The sequence below is a fragment of the Prionailurus viverrinus genome, chromosome D1 (assembly GCF_022837055.1).
Source record: "Prionailurus viverrinus isolate Anna chromosome D1, UM_Priviv_1.0, whole genome shotgun sequence".
Lineage (NCBI taxonomy): Eukaryota > Metazoa > Chordata > Mammalia > Carnivora > Felidae > Prionailurus > Prionailurus viverrinus.
In genome coordinates this window covers 75,856,153-75,879,221 of record NC_062570.1, presented here as the reverse complement: position 1 = coordinate 75,879,221, position 23,069 = coordinate 75,856,153, and the positions used below count along the sequence as shown (strand labels likewise).

Genomic DNA, 23,069 nt, shown 5'->3' with positions numbered 1-23,069 from the left:
AAGGAGGTTCTATTTGGCCCAAACATGAGATGTAAAAATTTCCCAACTGTTTCCACAACACGGGGATTTAAAAATTCAAAAGGGGGGCGGGGCTCTTTACCCAGCGGAATTGAAAACACCTAATTGCACAAGCTCTGTTTTGTTTCTGTAATGTAATATCCCTGGAAGAAAGAAAATCAATTTGATGCAAAATTTCCCAAAAGATGAAATTGTTACGTGTTCATAGTATATCGACAGCAGTCCCTACCTTCTACCTCTCAAATTTGAGTTTTACCTCTGCCCTTCAGTTCCACATCACCATGAATCATTAGAGTTTACAAAAGTCTAGACACTGCTTGTGGGCAACCATTTTTTATCAATGTCACTTTGACATCCCAGATATTCAACGGTTGTGCTGCCTGACAGCTTGATTCCAGATGGAATAAATAAAAGCTCTCTGATGATGATACTGTAATGGTTCTGGATCTTTATGAGGCGAAGTCTGCTTGTTTGGACAAGTTTCAGTTCTGAACACGGTGCACTCAGGTACACACACGACAGGGAAGATGAATCGAGCACAGGACCCACTCCCTATGGGAATCGTTACCGGGAGGGCTGGGGGATGCTCTGTGGCCATGCTTTGGCCAGCACATTGACTAGAAAAAAGCTCAAGACAAACTGCCTACTCCTTCACCTTAGGGTCAACATATCCACTATTACTACTGCCCTGAGTAGTTAGAGAGCTCATTTCTACCTCTTCAATCCAGCAAAACACTCTTCGGGAACTCAGGCTCCACCCTTCCTTAATCCTCTGTCCCAGCAGGCTCCCAAATATGGATTTACAGACTTGCTCCCTGTCACTCACTGGATGTCACTGGACACAAGTGACACATAAATCAGGGTGAAGGAAGGGACTGAAGTCTCTAGGAAGATGAACCAGGGGGCTACTGCCCTGTAACTAAACTCTTCCAATTTTTGTAAACAAGTATACACTGGGCAAAAGCAGAAGCTTTTATTCGGTTTCTTTCCCTCTTGATTTGTTCAGGGATTTCTTAAGACAAGTTTGTTTGTTCTCTCCTCCCAGAAGGATGCTGGGCATATACTTTCCCACTCTTACAGGGGCTGGGAGTAGACGAAAGCACCCGTAACACCCTCCCCTCCTCCACATTCTCTTCTGCCACTGACACACACACACACAAGGCACAACCAGAGCTATGGCCTTAGCCTGGGCTTCAATTGCTCTGGGAGTCCCCATCCCCTAGCTAGGGATTCCTAGTTGCCTAGCTGCCAAGACATCTCGGCTGACACTGAGTCTACAGCCTAGGATGTATAATAACGTTACTGGGTTAACATTTGTATATGTTATTGAATTCTCATAATTTCATGAGCTGGTTTCTATTGCCACTCTCAAAAACAAAAAACAAAAAAAGGAAGTACAGAGACACGAAGCAACCTGTCCAAGATCATATACCCAAGTTGGAGTGCTAGATTCAGACCTTCGAAGTCTTCCTCTATCTTTTTAACCACTAGTCAAATGAGGACTGATTCTAATGTCCTGTCATTCCCACCTTCAGGAAGCTTTTCAGGGGTGGGGCTGATGCCCCTCCACAGCATTTTGACTGCTTGCTTCCCTAGCTCCCACCTTAAGTGAAAGAACAAAGGGACAGAAGGAAGAACCGAGTTAGGAAGACAGCTGGCAAAGATGCCCACAGCTATGTTCTCCCAAAATTCTGATTAAAATGAACAAAACATAAAGATCCGACCCAACATATTCACAATTTGTGAGCAAAGAAGAAAGGGTTCTTACCTTCATACCTGAAGGGAAAGGGTTTAACCGAATAAACTTAATAAACTGAGAGATAGAAACTTCTGGAGCTGCCCACAGGCCCCCAGAGCCACAAGGGTGCGTCAGCACAGGGAAATGCACTAACTCTCCAGAAACTCACTCTGCCAACATGGTGAGCCAGCAGCGGAACCTCAAGATGGAGGCACATGCCAAGAAGCTGTGGCCCGAGTCCAAGAGGGAGAAGGCCAGAGTGGAACTTGGTCAGCTCCAAGTTCACTCATGTTTCTTCAGAAGCCTCTTCCCTGAAGTCTGCGAGGTCAATGAAGAGCCAGACCCTGCTATTCAGAGCTCCCCAGCCCCAACCCCCAGAGTGAGTGAGATAGCTGGCTGGAAACCCTTAGAGGTGGGCTCTCAGGTCATGAACTTGGTGTGGAGGGCCAATTAACCACACTGCATAACCTCAGATGGTAAACCTCCTTGCTTACCTTCTTCAAATCCATCCCGGAATGAACCCGAGCGGCTCATGGTTCTGCTCTTCTCATCCAGGGACATGGAGCTATTCCGGAATCGGCTGTCAGTGTATGGGTCATACTGCCCATCGGCATTGGAGAGGCTGTGGGTCCTCAGCATGGTTGGGTTGGACAAGCTCATCTGGGTAACAGTGGTGGGACTTGCTGGAATAAAAGGAAAGGAACTGAAAGGTTGGAAGTTCACGTCTCTGTGCAAATCCTGGATGGGGACGGCGAGGGGACTGATTGGTATCAGCCACATCTGTCCATGCCAACTTCCCTCCCTTGTCTGTTTTCTAGAAGGTAGTCACACCAGCACTTGAATAACAAACTGACAGCTAAAAATAAGGGAGGAAAGGTGGGTCAGTTCCAAAGCAAGGCTCTGGGCTTCAGCTTTCCAATTTGGCACGTTCGGACAAGCTGGTGTCACCTTCCAGGCATGAGCTAATTACTCCCTGGGCTCATCTGGAACAACTCCCTCTAAAGCCAAAGCCCAAAATAGTCCAACCAGGCTTTTGATCAGACGGGAAGCATTTGTGCATGACAAGAAACTCTTGCCTCAAAGAGTTACTCCGGGAAGGAACAATATGAACACAGGTCTCACTGCCTCCAATGGGGCCCACTTGGTAAGGGTGCCTAAAAGGGCTTCAGTGTGAAGGGGTACATCCACCTTGGCTCAAACGAGCTTTTAAAATTAAAGTCCTTTCCATTTCAGTAAAGTACAGTATTTCCAAAGTATCCATTCACAGTTAATTAAAAATGAAAAGTCAAGCCTCACTTGATTACAAGCCACACCTGTCCTTTAAAGATTCTGTGTTTTGGGCACCCGGGTGGCTCAGTCAGGTGAGCATCTGACTTTGGCTCAGGTCATGATCTCGCATTTCGGGAGTTCAAGCTCCACACAGGACTCGCTGCTGTCAGCCTGTCAACGCAGAGCCTGCTTCGGATCCTCTGTCCCCCTCTCTTTCTGCTCCTCCCCCACTTTTGTTCTCCCCAAAATAAATAAATATTAAAAAAAGATTCCGTGTTTATTATTCACAATATTCAGAAAAGGCTGCCCTCTGAACAGTGAGATGAGATTGAGCAAGATGATTTCCCCCCCATCAGTCTTTGAAGAGTGAGCTCCCATCCTTCCTATCATTTTTTAAGGAATGTTTACTGATTTATTTTGGGTGGGGGAGGGGCAGAGAGAGAGGGGGAGAGAGAAAATCCGAAGCAGACTTCGTGCTGTCATCGCAGAGCCTGACACAGGGCTTGATCCCGTGAACCACGAGATCATAACCTGAACCGAAAGCAAGAGTTGGACGCTTAACCAACTGAGCCACCCAGGTGCCCCCCTTCCCAGTGATCTTCTCTTTTTCTAATACTTGCTACCTGATCATATTCAGTTTTTATTACATGGTTTCGTATAAAGCTTTGGGTTGTTCTCTTTTACCCTATTTATGAGTCTGTGTGGGTGTGTTTGTTCCTCTAAAAAAGAATCCATTAACATGTCATCAGGGACTGTGTTACAAATTCTTTTCCTCTCCCCACTGTGCCAGTCAAAGCATTATGTCAGTAGTAGGCATTTCCAAGAATAGTTGTTCACTCAAAACCTGATCTTTATTTTCCAGCTTAACAGAGCAATACAGATGACCAAACATGGGGTATGCTACTATTTCTTCAGATAGAAACTTACATCTTCAGAGGTCTTGGAAATGGAATACATTCTTCTCAAAAACGGAACGATTTGCTCTTTGCTACTACCCTACTTACATCAAACACGTAAATGAATTACTGACTAGAGTACCAAAATCTCTTCTATTTTTTCCTCTTTCTTTTGCCACCAATCTCCTATAATCAAACCACATTGCTGAGGGCTGATCAGACACGGAGAAAGATGTGACCACATGCCTCTTTCACAACAGAAGAGTAACCTCTGCCCCATGGAACTGATCAACGCAGCTAATGATCACAGGCTACTCACCAAGCTGGGAAAAGTTGAATCTTGTTCCGGAGGGAGAAGTTACACTGGAGCCAGAGGAAAAAGGGGAACTGGCAGCGGTGTCCTGTAGGCCTCCTGCAGAGTGGGACCGTAACCATTCTTTTGCGTCTTCTTGTGTACGAAGCTGGGAGGTGGGAGTATACCTGGACAGACCGAAATTAGGCTGGGATTAACTATGAACAGCGCTTATGAAAATGAATACTGTGGAGCTGATGATAAACATACAAAAAAAAAAAAAAAAGAAATACAGATCCAAAGATGATGTTAAAAAAAAAAAAACAAACCCACATCACTCCACATCCTGAAACTTATGAAGTTTCTCCAAACCTTTTTTGCTACTTGGCTGCCTTTGGGGAAAACTATAATTCCTTTCAGTTTGGAGGGAACACATCAAGAAAGCAAGACCGGTAAATGCTCAAAGGAGCCGTCACTGGGCGTATCTGCAGCATGTTGATTCATGATAGTGTCATTTCAAAGCCCCCACCTTGACAGGACTGAAGCAACAAAATGAGCTGCTGTCAGAGCTTCGAGGACATTTTAATTAGATAGCTCATGGCATCTGCATTCTAGAGCGCAAGCAAGTAGCCATGAATCCCCGTGTATCAGAAACCAGACACGTAATGGAAGGCATGAGGACACCAATGCTTACAGTCCTTGCTGCAATCGATTATCAGAGAAGTCTCCATAAAAGGAACCCCAAATCACTGGGTTCCACGGAAGTCATGGGCCCACGTCCTCCTTTATTAGGAAATGTATCTGGTCATGGCCTACTGAAAGCCTCTGATGTGCTGGGGGCCTTCACAGACATTATCTTGCCAATGCCTCCAACCCAGCCGGCAAAGCAGATGCTGTCATTCCCATTTTATATTCATTGAAGGGGAGGGCCTGCCTCGAATCACGTGCTGAGATTCCAGTCCATCGTATGTCTGATTCCAAAATCCATGCTGTTCGCATTATGCCCGCGGGCAGCATCTCAAATTTCTGAAATGCACAGTGACCAGTGTGCCTTTGGACTTATATACAGATTACCATGGGGTCACTACTGATTAGGTCAACAGAGGGGTTTCACTTGACTCAAGAAAAAGAGTCGTTGGTGTTTTGGCATCGGACATGAATGTGTGGGGAGGGAGGGAGCTAGGAGGGGGAGGCAGAGTGGGAGGGGACAAAAAAAAAGTTTCTCCCTTAATGTTTTGGCTATGGTTGACGGACATTCAACTTTCTAGGTCACATCGACTGCATGAAGATAGCCTAGCACGTAGCCCTATTCTGAAAATTTTTAAAATAATTAAAAAAAAACCCAGAGCTGCATCACTTTGATAGATTAGATCTGCTGCAGAAACATATATACACATATATCATTTCAAAATATTCATATTTAGAGGGGTTAGCTTCCTCTTAGGGCAACAGTGGGGCATCAGTGTCAGACTCCTATGAAGAGTGGCCATCATGGTAGCACTCACAAGCAGCCCTCATAGGCATGAAGAAAACTGCTAAGCACAAAAGGCCTTGCCAACTCCCCCCTCTCTATGGCCACGGTGCTGAACTTCCTCTCACAGGACGTCCTTTGGGAAATTTTCAATACTTTTATTCTTAAGATTGTCAGAATTGGCTTTCCTTGAGCCCCTACTGAAAGGCAGCATTGATACCTACCTCGCATTACTGTTCAAAAAGCTCTCGGCCTTAAGAGCGGCAGGTTATTAACTACAGACATACATGACAGCAATGAAACATTTCATTCCAAGTTCCATTTTTTTTTTTTTTTGCGAAAGCACTTAATGCTTAGTGCAGGGTGCAGCAAATGCTACAAAGAACAAGATGTTTAAGGAGCAGGAGAAGTGACAACTGCGACCATAAGACCACGGGACAGGCGTTAGAACTGGGGTCCCGCTGGTCGGCACAGTGAAGGAGATGGTGTGAGCAATGGGGAACTTACAGCATCTTGTTTAACCAGGACACCCACCCAAAAGTGAGCCATGACTTAGAAAGAATGGAAGGACATTCCTTCCTGGCAGTCTTCTTTCTTTACACCAAAGCCAATCACAGCCATGTTTTCTTGTTGGGCACTGAAAACTGACACACCTTTTGATCAGAACATTTAGGAAGCGCAAAGGCTCTGTCTTTGGCAATCTTCTGTGGGCCGAAAAGTTAAGTATTTTCAAATTCGAGGGAAATCGTTATCTCCTCTGCCCTTGTCCTGGCTAACAAACCAACATGCTGTAAGTCATGTCCTTTCTTTTGGAAGACAGCCGTGAACAGAATGATCATGGTGAAGAGCTCATCGATTAAACCCACTGGCCCCAGAAGTAGCAGTAACTGCTCTCTGGGCTTGCCCAGGGATGTCCTTCGTGAGATGGTTTTTTACCACAGGAAGCCTGAAAAAGCACAGCCTCTGCTCAAGCAAAAAAAAAAAAAAAAAAAAAAAAAAAAAAAGCCAACAAATGGAGAGAGGGGAATGAGAGGTGCCAGGGGAGCCATCGTTCAGAAGGGCCCGCTGCGGTGGCCAAAGCAGGGACCCCAGCCCAGCCCGAACCCCCGCCAGCCATGAGAGTCACACAGCCAAGCCCCAAAGCCACACCGGATGGCATGGATGCAAGGAGGAAACACAGATACCTGAGTCCTTTTTTAGGCAAAGTGTTCCTATCAAGGTGCGGGTCACTGTAGGAGAGTTAAAACAAAAATGAGAACTTCAGAGAAGCGCAGGGAAAAGCAGGCAAGGTGAGGAGGGGCCGAAGTTACGGAGCAAGAGACTCACGTCACCAGGGAGTTTTCCCTTATCCAGCTGCACATGCAACACATCCACAGGAAACAAGAGAAGCCTAATCCTGGGGCTGGCTGACCCTAGTCCGTACCTTCCCCCAAGTCACCAGGAGGCCCAAGGCATCCACTCAACTCCGACTCCTCCTCCTTTTCCACAGGCTCACAGCACAACTCAGGGGCCACCCCACGTCGAAGCAGAGCCCAAACCTCCTGCTGCCCAGTCACCCACCTTTGTCCTACCACCACTGCTTCTCAGGGAGAGAGAGAGATGCCAGCTTCCCTGCACCCCTAACCCTGGCCCAGCCTTAAATGCCACTGACAATGATTCCAAGCGAGAGAAGGGACTTGCTGGAGGCTTTCAAGAGGCCAGCGGTCTGCATATTTGGAATTCATCTGTAACAGAGTGAATTCCAGGTCCCTCTTAGCTTGGCGTATCTGGGAGCTGAGCCCCCCCTGGCCGAGCTGGGGCAGGTTACAACTTGCTGGCTGATAAAGTCAAGGCATTTGCATCTCCAAAGAACAAGGGTATAAAAGCTTGGTCTGTGAGTCCAACGAAAAGCAAAGTTTTTGCCGTTGACGGGGTAAAGAGGGTTTTCGTTATTTTTTTTTTCCCTAGCATAAAACAACATCTGGTTATTATGCTTGGCCAAGCTGTGGCTCCCCCACAAATTGAAGGTCCGTATCCATCTCTGAGGCCCACCCACAGGGCAGCTGGGGGCACACAAGCCGCTTAGTTTGTAAAGCCTCAACACTCCACGGATTCTTTTTCGTTGTCATTACGGGAAACGGGCACACAGAACACAACAGCCTGCAAGACGCAACAGCCAAAGGGCAGCAAAGGACTTTTCCAGGGAAAAGGGCCAGCCGTGTGGGGAGTAGGGGTGGGGGAGACAAAGGTGAGGGTCGAATGGCACGCACGGTGGGTGGTAGATCGGTTCTGGGCTGGGAGGGAGAGGGGAGAGATGAGGGAGAGAGGGTGGGAAGCCGGGAAGCAGGAACATGCCACGGGAAGGCTGAGATGCAGGTGAGAGCTTCTGCCGTCCCGGTCCCAAGGTCCCAAGCTGGGTAGGGAGAGGGGCCAGCCCGACCCCACTGCCTCCGGGGCTTTAGCGGACAGCGGAACAGACCCTCACTGGCATGTCTGGGGTCACAGAGTGCACCAGAGCCACGAACACAAGCGGAAGCCTCAGGCCAACAGCCTCACACAAGACGTCTGGCTCGACACAGACGGGCAGAGGGACCCGGAGGCTCGGTGCGGTCCCCGGCCTACAATGTCATTACCTGTCCTGTTTCCTGGGCAGAGTACTTCTGCAGAACTTAGGGCTAGCGGCAGGGGAAGAGAGAGGGCTAGAAGTCCAGGCAGGTGGAAAATAAGAGAAGGAACGTTAGACGGGAAGAAAGGGGAGGTGTGGTCACACACAACGATTAGAACATTCTTCTCATTCCCAGTGCTGTTCCCGGCGTTCTTGCCTATGTGGAGAGACTAACACACACCACACTGCAGCAGAACCCAGAGCGCTGAGGATGCTTTTAGCCTCTTGATGCCCTGCCGCTCGGGCTGGCAACCCTTCGGTAGGAGGGCATCTGCCGTGATGACCACCGAATCCACCCAGCCGCCTCGAGTTTCCTGCCACCCACGCCACGGCCAGCCGGCCACCTACTCTGCCTGCACGATCACGGGGGGAGGTGGGGGTGCAAACAAGCAGCTGATGAGCGAACAGAATAAAAAGGAAGGACCTCAAAGGCGGAATGCCGTTTCAAACGGAAGCGTGAAACCTGCCCCCAAGAGACTTCCAGCACCTCCAAGCACGGAGGAGAATCACGCGGGAAAAGATGACGGGAAGCAGAGCCGAGCTTATTTCCATCCCAAACGGGCTTCCCCATGGAAAGACAGCAGCGGTCAGAAAGAGCGCAGCCTTCCAGGCAAAGGGGAATGGACGCTCGGGACTCCTAACATAACCCGTGGACTGCTGGAAGGGTGTCCTTCTGAGAGACACAGGTGCACGGCACTCACCTTTCCGACAGTGTGGTCTTTACACTGTTGGTTCTGACGAAGGGGGTCAGGGAGTCGTCTTTAGAGGGGGCGATGAGGCCCGTGGAAGAATTGTGACTCAGGCCCCCTCCGCTGCCCAGGGAGACGTCAATGGACTCGCAGCTGGTGTGGAGGCTGCTGACGGACTGGAAGCCCGGGCCGTCCTTGCTGACCGCCGAGGAGCTGCTGGCATTGGTGCCCCAGGTGAGGCTGTTGGAGGGGCCCGAGTGGCCTGAGCTGGGGCTGGAGGCTAGAGGAGACTGGTTGCTATCCACATTCTTACTGTAGAGAGGGCTGCTGCTCCCGCTGCTCAGGGCGCCGCTGCCTGAGGGGGACTCTAAGTTACCTTGCTGGGTGGAGGGGGCGTGAGGATTGGAGATCACCACCGAGTTTTTCATGGTTTCAGCTGTGGCAATGGGCACTTGCTTGGTCGGCTTCCCACCAAAGAGTCTGTGAAGAGACAAAGGGTTGTGCGGGTCGGACACCCAGCACCAAGGGGCGCCGAGCAGTTAAAGGAGGGTGGGGCACAGGGACGGGAGCGGTGGGAATCCTGGGGAGGGGCACGGTCATCGCCACTGAAACGGTGCTCCGTTGGGAAAGGCCGCCACGCAGCGGGCCTGGATACTGGCCATCACAAGTCTCCAGCTTCAAGTGTTAAGCTGCAGCCGAGACCCCAAGGGCAATGCAGAATAATTTCTAATAGGCCTAGCCATGGTGGCCCCGGATCTTACTTCCCTCTATTTCCATAAACGGAGTAGCTGGGAAACTGCCTGGCCCAGGAAACATCTAGAGGGAAAAGAGCTACCAAAATCATCTTTGTATCCGAGACCCCAGGGACAAAGCAGGTGCTCAGTTTATGACAGCTCTGTTCCAAGGGACTCGGGTGCTTTGGCGTCTAAGGACAACATGAACAGTCAAGAACACGAGTCTAGGTCTGGATGGGGCCTTCAGAGATGTACGCTCACGTGAACACCCGGTCTGAAAGCTGGGTGGCTAGTCCTACCCAGGGATCTAGAGAGAGATCTTGCTGGGGTCACAAGATGTTAGACCAGACACATTGGGTCTTTGTGACAGAAATGTCATTCCAAGTCATCCCCCCGCCCGTGACCAAAAACGTGCTGTCCAAAAACAGGAAACGGCACGTATGTCTCTCCCTTTGGCAACAGGGCTCTCCAGTATGAGTGGAAGAACTGTCTTCAAGTCAAAGGGCGGGTATGTGCTCTAGTAACACAAATAATTCCGTCCACCGAAATCCTTGTGGAATGTGCATCTCTGCAAAGGGATGAAACTACTATGTGTTATGACGGGCAGGTTGCCTTTCAGCCAGCTACTCAATGGTATGTATGATCCCGATCTCTGTTCTCTCCAGAAGAGTCCTTAGAAATCCCAGTTATTGTAAAAACAAACATCCACACACATAATCAATGCTCACTTGGGTATCTGGTGACAGATTAGAAAACACTTTTGCCTGATGACAATCAGAGAATGAAATAGCCTCTGGCTCAAGGAATCTTGGCTTTAGAATGCTTACATACTTCCAGTGACAGGAACCTCACGACTTCAAAGGGTAACACCCTCCATTGTCAAGCACTTCCCAACCACTAGAAAACTGAAATCTGATCTACCTTTTTCCCTTTTACTCATTGCCCCTAATTCTCCACTACACAGAGGAAGCCCAACTTTTTGTCTGCTAGTCCTTCAAATCATTTGAAGAGAGCTTATCGCTTCATCTAAGATTTCTCCTCTCCATACTAATGCACAAAGAGAGAATTGAGAACACTTCTTAATGATTTAGGAAAAATGTAATTAACAGGCATTGGCTGAAAGTTAGTCGATCTAGAGCCTAAGAATCTGCATGCATTTTCCAGTATTCTATTACAGTAGCCTAAGGGTCTAGTAAAATACCTTTGTAGTTACTAAAGGAAATCTATAATACCAGAGAGTGAATATTACATATAATACTTGAGGCAAGAAACAGAGAAAACTTTCATTTACAAGGCAATCTGCTAAAACAACAAAGAGCAGCTCAAGAGGACCTTCCCCTGAAAAATTAATCATTACTGAAATTCTAATAATCAAGTCCAGACAAAGACCAGTGAACTGCTTCGTTATACCTTTCACATGGCAGGCTTCTTCTGAAGTCTTTTCAAACATTCCTATTCGCCCCCAAATACATACATGTGCACATAGTTTTTATTTTTCGCGACTTAATTTTTTATTCTTGGGACTTCTACTCTTTCCTGTGATAAGACATTTCCAGGGAAGATGAGTTCTGCCCTACGCGGCTGCAGTTTGAGGACGGTCCAGTAGCCATTATAACGAGGCAATATAAACAAATAGAATTTGTCTAAATTTAAAAGGACCTGTTTAAAAAATAATAGTATTTCCACATGAGAATTTCCATTCGGTGTGGAAATTAGGGAGAATGTCTTTTTGAGGTAATAAGAAATTAATTTCTCTTCTTCAGAAACACTTCTGCTTTAAAAGTTTTTTTTTCTTTCTTTTTTTTTTTTTTAAAGGAAGCTCAAATTTCAGAGACAAATTTGGAATTAAGCATGCAGTATGAAAAAAAGTAGGTGGGGGATATACCGGGCTATTTGAGAAGGATCTGGCTGAGATCACAGTCTGGCATGATGATGAAGAATCTCACCCACAGAACTAGTAAGACAAGGGGGTAAAAAAGCCCTCTGCCTTCCCCTCTGTACCCACCCGGGTCTAGGGGTATATTAAGATCTCATCTCGGACAGTAGCCAGCTTTGACTGCGTACTTCCCACGGGCCAGATATGGCCACGCAGGTTAATCTTCGCAAGCACTCTCGGGTAGGTGTTCCATTTTACAGATGAGCAAACTGAAGCAAATGGTTAAGAAAGGATACACGGTGGCTACTTAAGGTGGACCCAGGATTCAAACCCAGGATGCTGACTCAGGTTTTTCATCCCAATATGGGAAAATATAAATAACCAGCTGACTGCAAAACCGCTGGCAGGATCCAACCAAACAGAAGTGGAGAAAAACAGAAGCTCTTTTCACCAAGGCACAAAAAAATTATTCATTCAGGAGGCCATTCCATGTACTCCAGTTCGGCTCAGTGCCGTCTACCCCCTTACCTGCGGAGCGTGGGAGAGGCCACATCGGGGTACTTGGCCCCTGGCTGGAGAGCAGCCTGAGCCGCACTGGACATAGGCTGGGATGCTGGGTTCACTTTCACAGAGTTACAGGAAGCCACACTCTCGTTGTCGGACGAGATGCCTTTCTCCTTATCCGTCTGGTTGACCAGACCCGGCAGAGAACTGCCCAGGGCCGTTTTGGAAGGCTCCCTCAGCTTGGGCACAGGCAGGCCTGCGGACTTGCTGCTGATGTTGGAATCTATGCTGCTGGTGCTAGACCTGTTCCCAGCCCCGTTCCGGCTGGCGGACTTACTGGGCCTGGGCAAACTCCGGTACTGCAAGTTCGTCCGGGAGCTGAGAGCCAGATACCCATCGTCCTGATTCTGAGCCCCATCCATGCTCGTCTTCCGGCCGGTAGACCGACCGACGAGCGCAGACGACTTTGGGATCTTGCCCAGCGTGGCCGACCTGCTGGTGACGGTAGCACCACTGGCTGTGATCATGGCCAGACCAGCGGCCGAGCCGCTCTGCTTCTTGAACCCAAAGCTGTTGGCATTGGCAGTGGGCGTCCTGGAGCTGCCCGAGAGGGACTTCTTGGACTCATCACCACTGCTGCGGCCTGCGTCGGACGGGGACCGCTTCACCTGGGAGGCTTTGGGAGACAGCCTTCCTTTCTCAGACACCTTTGCATCGTCTGTCTTTCCTAAGAGAGAGAGCAGCAAGGTTAGCTTGCAAACCGAGAAGCCAGCTTGTACGACTCCTTTTGTTAAAAACCCTCCCCTCCTCCAAAGAACTGGTTCACTTTTTCCTTGGGGAAAGCAGTAGCCTTGGGAGGCAAAGGAAAGAGCTTTTTATAAAGATAATCGAGCCTACCACTGTCACCGTGAGCCTTCTCGGAGATGTCAATGGTTTCGTTCCTTTGCAAAAGCAGTCTAAATTTACCCAGAACAAAGCAAAGCCAGCCAATCACTGATACGTCTGGGAAAGAGATCCTGCCCTTTCCTGACCCCTCCTTCTCTGTCCATTAAGATGCTGTCCCTAACAGCACCCTCTGCCTTCCTGCAAAAATACCAGCTTTGTTTACACACATCCCTAAATCACGGACAACATTAACTCGACATGGAGACAGCTCGTCAACACGTGCCCTTGAAAAGCCTGCACTGGGGCATGTTGGCTCTTCCCTAGCACATGGTGAAACCAAATCAACACGTCTCAGCAGCAGGACCACCTTTGGAGCTTGAGGCTTGCACACTTACGTATTTCTGCTTAGAAAAAGGTAGAGATGTGAACCTTTCTGAAAGCTGGTTAATAGCAGAGTCTAAACTCTAAGAAGAAATACCTGAGCATTTATGGGGACTTACAAACAAGGTCAAGTTCTCGCTAGAGAAACTGCGGTTTTGGTTTTCAGACCAACGAGTGCAGAGGTGAGACGGCACAACCTCTTACTCACCAGTGCCTGGGGTCTTGAGCGTGCCTGCCGGGGCAGCCGCCTTCGTCCTGGGCATGGTGATGCCCACCTGAGCCGTCATGCCTCGTCGCCACGAGCCCGTCTGGGAGATGACAGAATTCTTCTTGCCCGACGTGCTTTTGTCAGACTCGTCAGACACGTCCGAGGGATTCCGCCTCCACTTAGACCCTGGCTCCATCTTTATGCCGCTGTCTGACCCTCCGTCTGACTTCTTGACATCATCGCCCGACCACAGGGAACCCCTCTCCACCTGTGAGTGCTTCTCAGCGTCGGTCTGTGGATGAGACTCTGAATCAGTCCTTCCCAAATGCCAGGCCAGGAGCCCCTCAGCCCAGAGTAAAAATGCCAATACGATGAGAGGTAAATACTTGAAAATGTTTGGGCCTCTGCAGTCTGGTTATCTCGCTAGAAAGCCTGCTTTGGTTCAAGGAAAGTAGAGGATATAACTATGTCCAAGAAGGGAGTACGGAGGGAGAGTAGGAGGGGGATGAAGGGGGCCAGAGCCCCACGGAGAACCATGAGCAGATGGAGACGTGGGGAGAATTCAGCCAACTCTCTGCCACCTGGCTTCTAACTCCGGAGACCAATCTTCATCCAGCATCCAGCCTCCTGGCCTGTTTCCCTTTGTTCTGCCGTCTTCCTATCACTCCACTGGCAGCAGTCTTTGAATACAGCACAGCACCACAGTCTAACACACAGCCCGAGCAAGCGAGGGTGGCTGCAAGTTCCACACGGATCAGGGAGAGAGAGGGGCTGGGAGGAAACAAATCCTCAAAAGCCACTCCCCCCACCCCTCTGCCCGTGCTAGTCAGAGGTGCCCGCTCCCACCCGGCTCCATTTATATGCCACCGCTTTGCTCCTCTTGTGGGATTTTGTTCAGACAAGGGATATAATTAGCCAGCTTTCTTTGGAAGAGCCCTGACCTGCTGGCCATGGAACCCAGGAGGGGACAGAAGTGTGATGTTAATGATTCACTGCGGTGAAAAAGCGCAAAGCTAACCAGAATGCTTTGGGGGCCTCCCTAGGGGGCTGGGGCCAGTTGGGGGGGGATGCCAGGGGGGAGAAACAGTGCAGAGAATGGGGATGGGAGTTAGCAACACTTTAAGGTGGCCACCCTGAGTTACACGTCCTGTGTGTGCTATACTCAAATACCAACGGTGGGCAATGCCAGCAGGGTAGGAAATGAGAATGATTACCTGGTAAGAATCTGGCCTAATGCCTTTCCTCCCAGAGTAGTACCCGTGCCTTCCTCTGCAGGCACACTGCCGAATGAGACAAAGCTAACTACTGACAAGCAGCCCCAGTTAAATCGCCTGTCAGCACCGTGCCCCCCCCCCCCCCCCCCCCGCCAACCCCGCACCCCTTATAAATTCCTCTCATCCATCACAGCCACCCTGTGTGTGGCTTCGCTTGTTTCGCCATCCTCAAACACATACTGAGTTCCTTCAGGGTACTAGGCACCAGAAATAGGAGGGGGACAGGACGCTCACTCCCTGACTGTGGGAAGCTCCCCATTCACCTGTGGCGAGGGACACAAGACAGGGTGTTCCCACATCCGAACACAGAGTAGGAGCTCAACCAGGGAACCAAGGAACACAAGCTTTTCAAGCTACTGCACACTTCCAACAGAATGATCTCTGATCCTGACCACTCTCTGGTCAAGGAAGGTAAGGACAGCACCCCTCAGTTTCACAGACGAGCGGAGACCAAAGCTACCCACTCCTGGTCCTAGTCCCAACTACCACAGCCCGTGTTCCTTCCTGTCAACACTTCAGTTTGTTAATTCAACCAGAATATCCTCAGCTGTCTGCTGTTTGCCAGGCACCATGGATGGTCTGAGGATCTGTGGGTAAGACTAATCTCTAGCCCTTCTGGCATTTGCAATCCAGTGAAAGAGGTAAAGGTTGGATAAATACAAATAAATGAGTTGTCGTGAATTATGAAGAATCTTACATGAAAAAGGACACGGAGTATGCGAGTGAAGTACGTTGATGTAATTTAGATGATGATGATGAGGGTGGGGGATGGCAGTCAGGTAAGGCCTTTTGGAAGAAGTGCCCTCAAGAGTGACAAGAAACTTACTGAGAAGAGTTTAGGGAGGAGGATGCCAGGCAGAGGAAAGAGTACATGCAAAGGCCCTGAGGCAGGAAAGAGACTGGCTCTGGAAGGATTCAATCCACAAATATTTACCGGGTACCACTAGATGCCAGGCAAACTTACAGGGACTAGGAATACTACAATGAATAAGAACAAGTCCAAGTCCTTCATTTCCTGGAGTTTACGTTCAAGTACATTCTGACCCATTCTTTTTTTTTTTTTTTAAACATTTATTTATCTCTTAGAGACAGAGAGAGACAGGCATGAGTAGGGGAGGAGCAGAGAGAAAGGGAGACACAGAATCCGAAGGAGGCTCCAGGCTCCGAGCTGTCAGCACAGAGCCTGACGCGGGGCTCGAACCCACGGACCACGAGATCATGACCTGAGCCGGAGTCGGACACCCAACCAACTGAGCCACCCAGACGCCCCCGGACACATTCTGATGCACTCTAGGAAGTACCGAGAATGTAGCACATACCACAGTCTGGGTTACTGTATTATTGTTTTCATGTTCTCGTACCTTATTTTCCCTAATCAAATTGTAGCAATGCCAAAAGCAGTAGCAGTAACAACTAACATTTAAGTACTTACTATGCGCTGGGCACTGGGCTAAAAAAAAAAAATCTCTGAGGAAGTTACAGTTCATGTTCTCAATTTTACATAAGAAAACTGAGGCACAGAGTAGAAAAGAAAATTGCCCAAGACCACACAGTGAAAAAGCGGAGACCCGAGGATTCTAGGGAATCTGAAACGCAGAGCCCATCTCTTAACCACTATGCCACACGGCCTTCCCGGAAAAGAGGTCCGAGGACATGAGACATTTCCGCATGCCTAGCAACACCTAACACAATACCTACACCCAGTAGATTCTCCTTCCATACTGGCTGGTTGGCTGTTCCCCAACTCCAGCCGTGGGGCAGCTCCAGCCTAGCCTTGGGTACGACCCCCCAGAACGCTGACGTAACCAGAGGCAGAGAGCGCGTGCGTGGTCTTGACCCAGGACTGTGGTGTGAATCCCCCTCTAGAAAGAACAATCGTCCAACCATCACAGCCCCAACTCGGTCCAGGGCGGGTAGCCTTCCCAGCTCTACTCTGCATAGCGGGCATCTGTCCTGGGACACTCTCTTGGCTCGTATGGGGGCACCACTAGGGATACAACGAAGAAGGCCCAGTGTCTCTGTTCCCAGAGCTGAGAAGCAAATGGCGGCAAGCCAGCTGCAGGGGGATGTACAAAGAGCCGCTCCCTTCTCTTGGCTCTCAATGCCCTCATCAGTTGTTCTCATTTCAAATGGCGCCTAATTTTGAGAAGATTTCCCTACTGCCCCTACCTGGAAGTCCACTCACTCCTTCAACATCCCAGAGGGAAGGCGGGAAAACAACCATACATAGGTGGGGAGGAGGCCCGAAATTCTGGAGGGCTCACCCCTGAGGGCCCAGGTCGCTCCCGGATCACAGGGGGGAAAGTGAGAGGGTGGAAGCCAGGTGGGCCTGAGAAGCGAGGTGGGGGCCACATGGCCCGATGTGGGGGGGAGAACAGGGGCATGGCGTGAGCTCACATACTGGGTGCTGCCAGTCCTTTGTTGTGTGTGACCCTGAGAGCATGGCTTACCTCCTCTGGGGCTCTGACCTGTGTATAAAATGGAGATACGACAGACAGGAGTCTTAGAGACCTGATGAGCTAAGTGTGGAGGAACTCAAACAGTGGCTCTTTTGTCAGCAACTCTCCCACCTCTGAAAGTCCCTAGCACTTGGTTGTCCTTCTTTAGCATTTCTCCCGTTTCTGTGTTACATTAGGGTGAACAGGGTACTCGTCTTCCTGGCTTTCGGGCCACAAGCCTCTAGAAGTCAGGACCCTGCCCTCTTTCATGCCTACATCCCCTGCAGATCAAGAAACTGAGAGCTTCAACTATCATAATTACAGAAAACATCAGCAACGTCAGCATTATCCCTGGCCACTTCTCTTGCCAGGTAGGCACCGCGTCCCTCTGCATACGTTATTAGTTCATCTAATCCTCTGACCTTGTACTGTTATCACATTTCACAGACCAGGAAAGTACAGGGGTGAAGAAGGAAAGTAACCCGCCTAAAGTCACAAACAGCAGCACCTAGCAGGTGAGCAGAAGGGGCGCCCCTCTTCCTCGCCAAACCCTATCCCTGAATCCAGTCTAACATCCAGAGAACATCCAGAGAGCTCCAGGCTCATTTGAGGCCACACAGGACAGGAATCCCTGCCACGGAATTCCGAACTTTATTTCCTGGAGCAGCAAAAACTAAACTCACACGGAATTATCTGCCCCGCCTTGCATATTTTATTAAAAACGTCACAGGAAGTGAACATGTAAGGCGGTGTGCCATAGGCCTCTTTGGACCTTGGCACCTGGAATGGAACCTTCCACAGACTGAGAGGAAACACTGAATGACCAAGGGCGTGAATGGATAGACGATTACGTGGGGGAGAGATGCGTGTGTGTTTGTTAAAGCCATCTGCCACCAACACACCGTCCTAAAAATAAAACGCGGCACAACAGAAGATGAATTGCAAAATGTATTAAGAACACAGTCAAATTCTGGTTACTGACATGAATGGAGGAGGGAGGCAGAGGGACAGGTAACCCAGAGGAAGGAAGAAAGGAAAGAAAGAAGAAAAAGGAAGAAGAAACTTGAGTACCTACCAAGAATTAGACACCGAGAGAGCATGTTGAGATAAGTATTTCCATGCCACCACCACACTCATCCTTCAAGACAAGTCTAATTACCGTGATGCTATGGACCAGGAGGCAGAGGCTTGAAGAGTCTGATCAGCTTATCCAAGGATGCCACAGACGCAGGAGCTCAACCCTGACTTCAGAGTCTTCTCCTCCTCCCTGACACCGCAATTGGTTTGGCTGCTCAACCAGACTCACCAGTGCAAATGGGGAACGTCTACCAAGAGGCTGTCAAACCTCAAGCAGGGAGATCCTCTGCCCAGCCGCGCAGCAGTGACCGGAGGCCCAGTGCCGGACACCTGGGCATATGCGTCCCGCTGAGGGCACCCTCAGTGCCCCTCAACATCCTCGAGGAGAACAGTCACTCAGAGACAAAGGGGACTTTCACCTCCCAGGGACGGCTCCTCTGTTATCCGCTCCACTAACAAGGCTGCTCCTTAGGCTTCCGAACAACCTTCCCGTTCCTTGGATGTATTTCCTTTTAGCTGTTCCTCAGAGGCTTTCCAAATTTGAAAACCCGGCCGGGCAACCTGTCCTCAGCCTGCTTTCCCGCTGGACGCACTGACCCGCTGCTGCTTCCCGCCTCTCCATGCCTTGCCTGGGACACTGTGTGCTCCCCGTTCGATCAGGGGAAACCAGTCTGCGACAGAAACCTGAACGAGCCCTGGGGAATGATGGCAATGCGCATCTTCCCGTTGCCTGATGCTGCTCAGAGAGGAGTAATGGCCCTTAGCTTTCCTCAGAGTGGTAAGAGGGGAGGAGTGGGGGAGGCTGCAATTTACGCTGATTCAAATATTTGGAGATGCTCCCTGGACAGGAACAAAGAGATGCCAGAGAAACCACCTCTGCAGGAATCCTAGTAACCATGGGTGCAAGTCTGCCTTTATTTTATTCCAAGACCTACCTGCTTAATTTTCCTTTAAATGTTTTAAACTCAGGTAGTTTTATAGCAAAGAAAAGAAAACGACAAATATAACCCCTTGCGTCCCTTGAAATTAACTTTCTAAGCCTGATCAAAAGACATGTTTGTGTAATATTTGAACCTTTTTTGAGGTGACATTTTCTAGATCAAAGCCAAAGACGGTCAAAGAGGAGGAGGTCCTGGCATTAACCAGACCTGAGTATATCAAATAGGAAATCATTTGCAGATCCCAGAGGCTTACTCTGTATCAACGTGGGAAACAGATGCCAATTTTGGCTTTGCGGGAGGGAAACAAAGGACAAGGAGATTCTTCCAACACAGGGTTTTGTTGGTTCAACGTCATCTTAAAAGCAAGACTCATCCTACCTCAAAAGTAAACAAAAGAGAAACCTAATGATTTACTCATCTCTCTCTCCCTCCCCCCTTTCCCTCTCTTTCTCCACCCCCGGCCGTCCCTCTCTATCTGTCTCTCCCTCTCTCTCCTCTCTTGGTTCCCCACCTCAGTATCTAGGGAGAGTCTAAAAGCTTGGTTGTTATTGTTACCCTGAAATTAGAAAGAGTCTCAGAAAAAAAAAAGCGTCCATGAGGAAAGGAAAACAGGTAGATACTGTGACAGTTGGCAAGGGGTAGGCGGCAGGGACACAGGCTGGCTGGGTGTTTCTAACTTGTGTCTAATCACTGATCAGTGATGCTTCTTAGGCAGCGATTTAAATCTCAGGTGATTTAGATCACCTTTTTAAATAGAAGTATAACATCCATATACTAAACGCACAATCTTAAGTACACGGCTTGAATGCATTTTATAAAATTAACATACTTCTATAACTACCACTGAGATCAAGATCTAGAATATTATCAGCACCTCCAACATCTCTGTGCCTACCCACGTTTTTTTCCCCTTAATAACCACCACAATTCACCTCTCACTCAACAATAATTAGAAATTCTGGCAAAAGTGCAAATTCAAAAAGTCACAGGCAATCCCAGAGCTAACACCTAATATATTTCCTCAGGCAGTCAGTGTCCACATTTCTGTGGGACAGAAGTACTCCCACACTCTGACATGTTCTTTATTTAGCCCTGTCCTCAAAAAAAAAAAAAAAAAAAAAAAAAAAAAGAAAAGATACCTTTGAAAGCACAGAAATTTCCAAAGCAGGTCCTATCTTGCAGAGAAAGAGCTGAGAAAGGAGACGAGTGTGGAAGGGAGTGAAGGCAGGGGGGCAGGGTCATTTTTGCCCTCCCCGAGAACCTTCTGGGAGACTGGCCCAATCAGACCTTCACGTGGTTTCACTGGAGGTAGTGGCCCCCACTGGTGGGAGGGACCCACCATGAAAGTTCCCAGTCCCAGTGCCACCACAGTCGACCAGTCCTTGCGCTGGTCAGTCCCAACTGGGAGGCTTGTCATGAGGAGGACCCCTCAGTTTTCCACTAGTAAAACAGGCTTGCTAGAACCAGTCCCCCTGACCACCAAGGAGCGCTGTGAAGGAAGTGAACGTGCCCACATGAAGCTACTTTGGAAGCAAATATAAGGTGGTACAGTATCCGGGGAATACAATCTCAGAGTTTCCAGGAGGGGTTGAAAACTAAACACCTGGGCGTCTGGCAGGTACACGGAAGGGCGCAGCTGGCCAGTGGCAACTGTGGCACACAGGGACATGTGTCTGAAGGGTGGGGACACTTGGACACCTGTTGACTGTTGCCATGCGGAGAACACAGGTTTAAGAGAGCAAGAGCTTCCGATTTTTGAGGAGAAGCCAGAATCTCATTTTTCGGGTGAAATGATGCAATTTTAAAAAGAGAATGATACCATAAAGCAAAGAAAACCCACCAGCAGGAGGGTGTGACCTACAGATTGACGGTTGCCAACCTCTGGGCAGGACAGGCTGGTCTTCCAGCCCAGGACTGTCAGTGTCTGCTCCCACCTCATTACTCTACAGAGACCAGCATGTGCCCTGGACAGCAGTGGCTCCCGGGGCCGAGGAGGGGACACACTCCAGGTTCAGAATGACCAACTGAGTCCAGCATCCTCTTTAAAACAACAACAACATGGGGCGCCTGGGTGGCTCAGTCAGTTGGGCGACCGACTTTGGCTCAGGTCATGATCTCGCAGTCTGTGAGTTCGAGCCCCGCATCGGGCTCTGTGCTGACAGCTCAGAGCCTGGAGCCTGTTTCCGATTCTGTGTCTCCGTCTCTCTCTGACCCTCCCCCCTTCATGCTCTCTCTCTGTGTCTCAAAAATAAATAAACATTAAAAAATAAAACAACAACAACAACAACAACAACAACAACAACAAGAGGATTCTGAAACTAAGGTTCAGGAAGGAAATATGGTTTTATCAAGGCCTTCAGAGACAATGGTGAGGCGTCTCCACTCCTGTTTCTGGTGCCCCATTACCTGACCCCCTTTCTCTTGCAGGTGGAGAAATGAGTGCACGGGCACTGAGCGGATCGGGCCTCATCTCACGGACCAGGGGATTCTGCTCACCCCACATGGCCCCCTTGGTCCCCAAGCGCGAGGCTCCCTGCTGGCAGGGGCCTTTGGGGGAGCCTGTTCCTTACCTGCACATCGAGGTTTTTGCGAGAGGAGGCAGGTGTGTTGGCATAGGAACTGATGGAGGAGCTGGTGTTGATGTCATCGGTGCTGAGGTTGTCTATGGTGTCGCTGATGCCGCTGCTGACCGAGCTGCTGTCATCCCAGCTGCCGAGACAAACACATCCTGAGCACAAAAGCCTCACGTTGCGTCAGCTCAAGCCAACAATGTGGCCAAGTGCATACCGTCCCCGAAGGGTCCCTGTGTCCTAAGACCCCAGGCAAAGTTCTTGTGCCCCTAATGTGACTCATCTCAAGGGCACCACCTTTTTTTATCCTTGCTCTTCTGGATGGGCAGATGGGTGAAATGGCTGAAACAAACCTTCCCGCCAATGGAGAACGCTCTCCGGAGCAGAGGTGGCTGACCCACCCACCTGCCACCCCCCTCAACTTTATCTTGGGAACTCTGTAGAAGTTACTTCCCAGACCCGGCAGCGGAGGAAGAGTGACGGGTGTGGGGACTATTGCTGGAAGCGGGACAGGGAGAGTCCAGAGCAGCATGCTCCCTGGGGTGACAGTGGGAAGACAGGCTGCAGTCCGAATTCTCTGGACTCCACTCCTGAAGTGAAATGCCAAGGGAAGGAAAGCCATGGCAGTCGGCAGAAGCCTGTCAACTCCATTAGCAGCTGTACCTCTAAAAGCATCCCAGGACATATCTGAAAGAGTTCACTTCCCAACCCACAAATCCACTGAGACCACGCCTACCGCTCAAATCAAGTCTCCAAGCAACTGTTCTTCCTCCTCTTCATCACCGTCTCCCACCACCAGCAAGACTTTCAACCCATCACCCGGTCCTGCCACGTCTCCCCGCAAAATGTATCCCCGTGCGCACAGCCCTCCGCCTCTCCTGCCGCTGTGCCCTTCCGGCGGCTCTCAGCACCCCCTGGGTTACTGCAAAGAGGCCGCCAGGCCCGCTTCTCCCTAACAATCTGTTTCCCTCACAGCAGGCAGGACGATCCTTCCGAAACAGGAACATATCCTATGGCTCCACTGCCTAATACTTGAGAGCAGGGGCTTCTCAGGCACTGAAAGTCCCAACTCCTTACTCTGCTGCTCAAGACCCTCTGATCCGGCCTCCCTCTCCAGTCTGGCCTCGTGCCCACCTCTCCATCGCCCGCTGGCTCTGGCCGCGT

At 49.7% G+C, this 23,069-nt stretch overlaps 1 protein-coding gene across 10 annotated transcripts in view; it reads right to left on the bottom strand.

Moving 5' to 3' along the window:
- NAV2 (neuron navigator 2) overlaps positions 1–23,069 on the bottom strand; it is a 741,507-nt gene that overhangs the window by 55,323 nt on the left and 663,115 nt on the right. For 6 of the 10 annotated variants that reach the window (XM_047878314.1, XM_047878316.1, XM_047878307.1 and 3 more), the window contains 8 exons: positions 21,906–22,044; positions 13,606–13,897; positions 12,156–12,858; positions 9,030–9,497; positions 8,297–8,362; positions 6,869–6,913; positions 4,241–4,401; positions 2,251–2,439 (listed from right to left, as the gene is read on the bottom strand). In XM_047878314.1, coding sequence (XP_047734270.1) covers positions 2,251–2,439; positions 4,241–4,401; positions 6,869–6,913; positions 8,297–8,362; positions 9,030–9,497; positions 12,156–12,858; positions 13,606–13,897; positions 21,906–22,044 — 2,063 coding nt within the window. The remainder of the gene's footprint in view (positions 1–2,250; positions 2,440–4,240; positions 4,402–6,868; positions 6,914–8,296; positions 8,363–9,029; positions 9,498–12,155; positions 12,859–13,605; positions 13,898–21,905; positions 22,045–23,069) is intronic. The other 4 variants (XM_047878310.1, XM_047878311.1, XM_047878309.1 and 1 more) reach the window with 3 other exon arrangements.